This window comes from Cebidichthys violaceus, unplaced genomic scaffold (assembly GCF_023349555.1).
Source record: "Cebidichthys violaceus isolate CVI_PGR_0920_01 unplaced genomic scaffold, fCebVio1.0.p SCAF_3, whole genome shotgun sequence".
Classification (NCBI taxonomy): Eukaryota; Metazoa; Chordata; class Actinopteri; order Perciformes; family Stichaeidae; genus Cebidichthys; species Cebidichthys violaceus.
In genome coordinates this window covers 1,443,103-1,450,602 of record NW_027176483.1, presented here as the reverse complement: position 1 = coordinate 1,450,602, position 7,500 = coordinate 1,443,103, and the positions used below count along the sequence as shown (strand labels likewise).

The 7,500-nt window shown below is 40.5% G+C and overlaps 3 protein-coding genes across 6 annotated transcripts in view; all 3 read left to right on the top strand.

Moving 5' to 3' along the window:
- LOC137881914 (RNA-binding Raly-like protein) overlaps positions 1 to 2,554 on the top strand; it is a 39,602-nt gene extending 37,048 nt beyond the window's left edge. For 2 of the 3 annotated variants that reach the window (XM_068724106.1, XM_068724107.1), the window contains exon 8: positions 1 to 2,554. This exon is cut by the window's left edge and continues 835 nt beyond it. The gene's annotated coding sequence lies outside the window, so the exon portion shown is untranslated. The other variant, XM_068724108.1, reaches the window with a different exon arrangement.
- Positions 2,555 to 2,837: 283 nt separating this feature from the next.
- On the top strand, positions 2,838 to 6,942 carry urahb (urate (5-hydroxyiso-) hydrolase b). 2 transcript variants are annotated; one of them, XM_068722867.1, is made up of 4 exons: positions 2,838 to 2,907; positions 4,963 to 5,099; positions 5,332 to 5,467; positions 6,220 to 6,942. In XM_068722867.1, exons 2-4 carry the CDS (start codon positions 4,966 to 4,968, stop codon positions 6,307 to 6,309), a joined length of 360 nt encoding a protein of 119 aa, XP_068578968.1. In that variant the 5' UTR covers positions 2,838 to 2,907; positions 4,963 to 4,965; the 3' UTR covers positions 6,310 to 6,942. The 2 variants fall into 2 exon arrangements, with proteins under 2 accessions (XP_068578968.1, XP_068578967.1); XM_068722866.1 differs by lacking the exon at positions 2,838 to 2,907 and adding an exon at positions 2,943 to 3,028.
- A 341-nt stretch (positions 6,943 to 7,283) lies between these two features.
- The window catches only part of LOC137881108 (mitochondrial inner membrane m-AAA protease component AFG3L1-like), an 8,831-nt gene continuing 8,614 nt past the window's right edge, over positions 7,284 to 7,500 (top strand). Inside the window, exon 1 of the mRNA XM_068722865.1 lies at positions 7,284 to 7,500. This exon is cut by the window's right edge and continues 31 nt beyond it. Within this exon, the coding sequence (XP_068578966.1) occupies positions 7,400 to 7,500 (101 nt within the window). The 5' untranslated portion in view covers positions 7,284 to 7,399.

The following is a 7,500-nucleotide window of genomic DNA, read 5'->3' as shown; positions in this document are numbered from 1 at the left end:
TCAAGTGGTGTAGCAGCTACACACTCCGTTTTTGCAGATGAAACTCTTTGGTTTACAGTTACCTAATAATTGTGTTCAGCAACTTAAATATGACCAAAACACAGTAGAGACTCTCATCTCGGCATAGTTTTTATTACATGACTATTTTGGTACAATTACCCGCCGGTGTGGCGGATAGCCTTTCCAAGATTTACTCGCCAAATTCTACCTGAACTTGGCGCTTGAGGGTTTTTAATTTCAGACCATGTTTGTTATATGTAAGCTAACGGATCAGTTTAGCAGCACCTGTTGGTTTAAGTTAACTAATGGGACAGAGATAACTGAGGTTATCCTACCGATGGGTTTTCTTCAGGTTAGCTAACGGCTAGCTAAAAAATTGCTACATGTAATGTAATGGACAAGTTTAACAGCATAAACAGTTGGTTTAGCTTAGCTAACCGATCATTTAACAGCATAAACAGTTGGTTTAGCTTAGTTAACCGATTGTTTAACAACATAAACAGTTGGTTTAGCTTAGCTAACTGATCGTTTAACAGCATAAACAGTTGGTTTAGCTTAGCTAACCAATCGTTTAAGAGCATAACCAGTTGCTTTAGCTTAGCTAACCGATTGTTTAACAGCATAAACAGTTGGTTTAGGTTAGTTAACCGATCGTTTAACAGCATAAACAGTTGGTTTAGCTTAGCTAACCGATCATTTAACAGCATAAACAGTTGGTTTAGGTTAGTTAACCGATCGTTTAACAGCATAAACAGTTGGTTTAGCTTAGCTAACCGATCATTTAACAGCATAAACAGTTGGTTTAGGTTAGTTAACCGATCATTTAACAGCATAAACAGTTGGTTTAGGTTAGCTAACCGATCATTTAACAGCATAAACAGTTGGTTTAGGTTAGCTAACAGGCACAGAGCTAACAGTTTGGGTCAGGTTACGTTACAGATCAGTCTAGTTAGTCTAGGTCAACAGCTGCAACAGGTTCAAAGAGACATAAGGTTTTAATCTACGCTCAATAGCTCAAGACTTTAGTCCTCTTTCAATCAATGAACAGAGTTGAGGAGTTATCAGCTGAAGTCTGAAGTGATCCATCAGAGTTTACCAGAAGTTGTCCTGGATTACAATACCTGAACCTGTGGTACCTGTATGGCCTGTAAACCATTTGTTTGCAGCATTGTGTTTGTGTTTGCATGAACTACAATGATGAATACTATTTGTTTCTCACGGTTTGACGAAATAGCAGGGAATTTACTATGGAATCCGTACAATGGTGCAAACTACGCCGTTCCATTTCCCTCTGTACGCCCATCCAACACTTAGATGTTCTGTGTTGGCCAGACATTTGGTCTGATTATCTGTTACCCGCACCGTGCCACCCCACCTCTATTTGCTTGTTTACACCATGTCTGTGCACCACAATGTCAGACTACTTCCTGTTTTCAATCATGTTATATCTTCCATTTCAGGACATTATGTTGGTTTATGACTGGTTTGATGGAGAGCAGTGTGAGTCAAACGGATTCATAAAGCATTTTGTTTTCCCAGCTGAATAACTGTGACTGTAAATATGTTTAAACCCCTCATGTAAAAAATATTTGTTGGTTTAAAAAAAAGACACTTATTATACATATTTATGTGTACATTAGTGGCTCTTTATACTTAAACATTTCAGACTTTTAAAACACGTTGCTAGAAATGTTTCAATAAGGAATCCTGTATAACTGCAGCTACATTTGGCTTCACTGTTGTTTCTGCTGTTGTCGGTGCTTTTTGTGTTTTGTCCTCGGTGCTAAATGTATTTCAGTGTGGAAGTAGTAAAAGTATTTTTCATAAAATACATGTGTGAGCTTTGTGTGTGCAACGATAACAGTATTCTGCATGGATGTGTGTAGTAATGAATGGTTTAATTCAGTAGTTCTTCCTCTTCTCCCCTCTTTTAAAGGGTGGATCAAAAGTTAGGTTTGGTAGGAATTTAGTGTCTTGTTGGTTTGTTTGTTTGTGGCCCAATTTTCCTGAAACACGGTGGAAGAGTGTGGCATGGGCCAAAGAAGAACTCTTTACATTTTGGAGCAGATTAAAACCAAGAGACAGATCCCCCCCAAAAAGTGTCTCTTACGTTGACATTGTGGGACACGGCTTGGCCTTAGCAGAGGGTTATCTGTTTACCCCCATTAGCTCATGCTATCTGCTACATTTCATGGGGTCCACTGATGTACATTACATGATAAACATGAATTGCATTATAAAGTACATTACAAGGCAGAAACAGTCAGCACTGTATATGTACTGTATAAATATATATAGACAATTTAACAACTCGTATGAAGTGAAACACAAATATTAAATATGTACCTCCTTATATTATGTTTGTCTTCTACCAATAAATGTCTTGCATATTGTTTTAAAGTTTGTTATGGATCTGTAAATAACATTTGGCTCTTCCATCGCCCATGCTACACCCTGCCACCAAATTTAATGAAATTTAAGTCAGTAGTTGTTCCGTAATCCTGCTAATAAACAGACAAAACCAAAACCATAGCTTCATTTGCGGAGCTAATAAAGCAACAATGAAGCTACTACAAAAGGTTGAATCATATGACAACACTGTAATTAAAGAATAACTTTCCACTCAGGCTGTATATCATGTTATATTGTCTGTGTTTTGATTGAATCAGTTGGAGCCCTCACATGTAAAGTCACAGTCAAACAGTGGATCACATGTTGACTCTCTCAGCAAGTGTTATTGATTCATTAGAGCGCAGGACAACCTTTGACACAGGTCTGTTTGCGCAGTGCATGCTGGGTAACTGGCTTTTGAGCAGTGGGCGTGTGCACAGCGACAGTGCAACTGGTTGGACTGGCTTATTTTGGGAAGTGAACTCCGCTGCAGCAGAGAGGCGTGCTCACACAAAGGTAAGGCTGCTTCTACAACAAACGAACACACGTTTTCCTTCACAATACTGCGTTTTCATTTCAAGAATACTTCCAGAGTATCACCAGTATGAGCGCGTCCACAGCAAGGGTTTTGTTCATGGTTTGTTCGGCCAGGATCAACATCTAAGCTTCAACTCTTAATCTTTGTACTGCTTTCTCTGCTGGTCTCCTGTTTTGCACATTTGTCACATTTTAATCAGACATATCTGTTCTTCCTTTGATGTTCTTCAAAAATAGAATATAAGGAAAAGCCAGGCTCACATTCCCATGACACATTGATAACTCTTAATTGATCGGGATCATGAGATTTTGGGAAAAACACACAGGGGGAGAGTCAAAAGGTCAAACGGATGAAAGTCCTTTGACTAGTTTGTTTAGCTCAGAGCTTTAATCTGCTGGTTCACTAGTTTAAAATGAATTACTTGAAACAGATTAAACACATTCCTGAGACGTGACTCAAATATGTGTAAAAAAACATAATCTTCACTAATTTACTTCTAATTTAAATAGTCATTTGTATAATTTGATCTGATGCTTTTTCTCTTTGTAAAGTGTTTTTACTGGGAAGTTGATTTATTTATTGACAAAATGTAAGATACCGGTTAAATATTAGCAGAACACACGAAGGTTGCACAACACACATACACACAAATAATAAGATTAAAGGACAATTAAGTTGCAAAAAAAAAGGATCTATGTGGAAAAAGTATGTTTGGGCCTCATGGCGTCACATGACGGACACGGAAGTTATATTTTCTCAGGCAGGAAAAGTTATGTCACAATCAGGATTTGTCTATATTTGAATCAAAATGTGATGACTGTTGTTTCTCAATCGAATCTGATTAAGTCAGACCCGCACAGTGCGGATGAAGCAGGTTAACTGTTAAACTCTGCCAAACTTAAACTTATATTTAAAGCTGCAGTATGAAAGATATGGCGCCATCTAGCGGTGAGGTCGCAGATTGCAACAAACTGAACCTTGTGTAGGAACTGAACTACGGCAGCCGACGCAAAAACGTGAAAATGCCGTCAGTCAGTGTGTGGTTTGTCCTCTCAGGGCTACTGTAGAAAAATACACTTCAATCAAAGTTGTTAACTGAAACTTCTTAATGAGTCAATAATTGTCATTTATTGTTCCGCATTGTGGCGTCATGAAGCCCAGTTGAGACTGACAATATAACTGAAGGTCCGACAGGTAAAGCTGTCCTCACCTGTCTCCTCACCTGTCCTCACCTGTCCTCACCTATCCTCACCTGTCTCCTCACCTGTCCTCACCTATCCTCACCTGTCCTCACCTGTCCTCACTTATCCTCACCTGTCCTCACCTATCCTCACCTGTCCTCACTTATCCTCACCTGTCTCCTCACCTGTCCTCACTTATCCTCACCTGTCTCCTCACCTGTCCTCACTTATCCTCACCTGTCCTCACCTATCCTCACCTGTCTCCTCACCTGTCCTCACCTATCCTCACCTGTCTCCTCACCTGTCCTCACCTATCCTCACCTGTCCTCACCTGTCCTCACTTATCCTCACCTGTCCTCACCTATCCTCACCTGTCCTCACTTATCCTCACCTGTCCTCACCTATCCTCACCTGTCTCCTCACCTGTCCTCACTTATCCTCACCTGTCCTCACCTATCCTCACCTGTCTCCTCACCTATCCTCACCTGTCCTCACTTATCCTCACCTGTCCTCACCTGTCCTCACCTATCCTCACCTGTCTCCTCACCTGTCCTCACTTATCCTCACCTGTCTCCTCACCTGTCCTCACTTATCCTCACCTGTCCTCACCTGTTTCCTCACCTACCCTCACCTGTCTCTTCACCTGTCCTCACCTATCCTCACCTGTTTCCTCACCTACCCTCACCTGTCTCCTCACCTATCCTCACCTATCCTCACCTGTCTCCTCACCTATCCTCTCCTGTCCTCACCTGTCTCCTCACCTATCCTCACCTGTCTCCTCACCTGTCTCCTCACCTGTCTCCTCACCTGTCCTCACCTGTCTCCTCACCTGTCTCCTCACCTGTCCTGCAGACCATGGCGGCAGCAGAGTCCAGCCCTCTGACCACTCACGTGTTGAACACCGGTGACGGCGTCCCGGCAGCCCGGATGGCCGTCAGCCTGCACCGGCTGGACACCAAGATGATGATCTGGAGCATGCTCAGTGTCGGGTAGGTGAGGGTTCAAACCCGCGGACAAAATACAAAATACATCACTGCAGTAAAACTTTGAACTGATAGATATCAACATGAAACTTCACCAGTTCATTACTGACATCACAATGAGTATTTTCTATTTTAAACATGTTATTCTGCTATTCTGACATGTTATGTTTAAATATGCAAATGAGGCATTATGGAAGAGAAACAGAGCAAAATCTTCTCTCCTTCATGATTCTTTTAGGACAACAAATGAAGATGGCCGCTGCTCGGGACTCATCGGTCGAGAGGCGTTCGGCCCCGGAATGTACAAGCTCCGCTTTGAGACGGGTTCGTACTGGGAGAGCCTGGGCCAGAACTCCTTCTACCCGTATGTAGAGGTGAGCTTCAGGATCTTTTTTTTTCTCTTGAAGAAGTCGATCTTTACGAACGACTCACATATATAGAGTTTTACTTTAAATCATTTATTAAAACAGATTTAGCTTTCTGCAGATGTCCTGGAGGTTTATAAAAAAACACTTTAGATGTTACCAGTTTATCACCACAAGGTGTCGCCAAATCAGCCAAATCCTCAGGATTAAGAATTAAAGGGACAGTTCAGCCCCCCCCCCCAATAGAACTCAAGTAAGAGCAGAATAAGTGTGTTCAAACAACAGTAACGTGTCTCATAACATCATCATGATAAATAACAACATGGATTTATTGCTGCAGTCTGCAGATTTACATTTAGAACTGAAGATAATTTATTATTTGTCAATAAACTAAATCCACAATGTAAATGTAATTGTTAAAAACGGGACTTTCACACAGGAGACCTAAAGTGTTATTGATGTTGTTTTTAAGTGTTTTCCGTGCTTAAATTACGTTTTATTTACGTTGTTTATTTTAAAGCCCTAACATGATGGTGTTATCTTAACCTTTAAGTGTTTTAGTGTGAATTCACTGAATGACTGTAGTGGACCAAGTGTCAGTATGAGTTGGGATGAGAACGTGTTGAAATGTTTTTTAATTTTATTGAGTGTTTCTCTGTGTGTGTGTGTGTGTGTGTGTGTGTGTGTGTGTGTGTGTGTGTGTGTGTGTGTGTGTGTGTGTGTGTGTGTGTGTGTGTGTGTGTGTGTGTGTGTCTTTCCAGGTTGTGTTTAGCATCACTGAGCCGGAGCAGAGGTTCCACCTTCCTCTGCTGATGAGTCGGTTCTCCTACAGCACCTACAGAGGAAGCTGAGAGAGAGAGAGAGAGAGAGAGAGAGAGAGAGAGAGAGAGAGAGAGAGATTTAACACTCTCAGGGTTTTGGACCGTTGATCGGACGAAACAAGTTGAAGACCTTAACATAAGATGTGGGAAATATTTTACTGTTGTTTAGCCTTTTTATAATTTTGAGTTATATAAGAATAATTTACGTTTTAATACGATATTGTTGTTAATTAACGATAAAAATAAAAAAAATATTAACAAAGCATACTTTTAAAACAAAAATAATTTCAATGTGATAAGATTGTCCTGTCTTTTTTTTAAACTTTGTGTTCTTTATTTTTGTCTCACTTGCCCTATATTTACATTTATTTCTTCTCACAAACAGAAACATGTATTTTTGATCATTTAAATATATTGTTCAACTGTTGTTTTTACGTGTAATAATCAAATGTATCAATGAGAAAACGCACAGTCATTCCATGTTTTGGTAACAAGTTACATGACGGCTGAAGAATGCGTCGGAGTAAAAGGTCTTTCTATCTCAGCCAATCAGAGAGAAGGTGTCCTGTGAGGACCTAGAGTCGGCCTTCCTGATGCCTGAATGTAAATAAGTCATTTTAAAGAGAATTAAATAAACTTCGTGTGTCATATTTCATATATATATATCATGTTCTGAAGTACATTCACCCATTTTATGATCTGAATCTTTTATATAATTGGTAAATATATTTTATTTTTGTAACAAACGTTCTTTCTATCTCAGCCAATCAGAGAGAAGGTGTTCTGTGAGGACCCAGAGACGGCCTTTCTGATGCCCGACTGTAAATAAGTCATTTTAAAGAGAATTAAATCAATTAATTTTGTCACATTTGATATATATATCCTGTTTTATAGTATACTCACCCAATGTATGATCTTGATATTTATTTATAATCATAAATATATTTTATGTTCGTAACAATTCCCGTCAGGCACTCGAGGAGACGGTCTGTCGAGCTTTTACATCACCCTCTCGTTGACATTTCACGCTGCTATTCAATAACACTTTGTTGGTGCAAACGCGATGGAGTTCAAGGGAGGAGATTAAACCCCCAGAAGAAGCGTCGTGTTCACGGAGAGCATGTCTCAGGTGCTGAGGCTTCTCGCGGCGGTGGCCTCGCCTCTCTGCCGGGCTGGAGGAGCCCGGGCTCGGCTCTCTGCGGTGACCGCTGGACGGCTCTT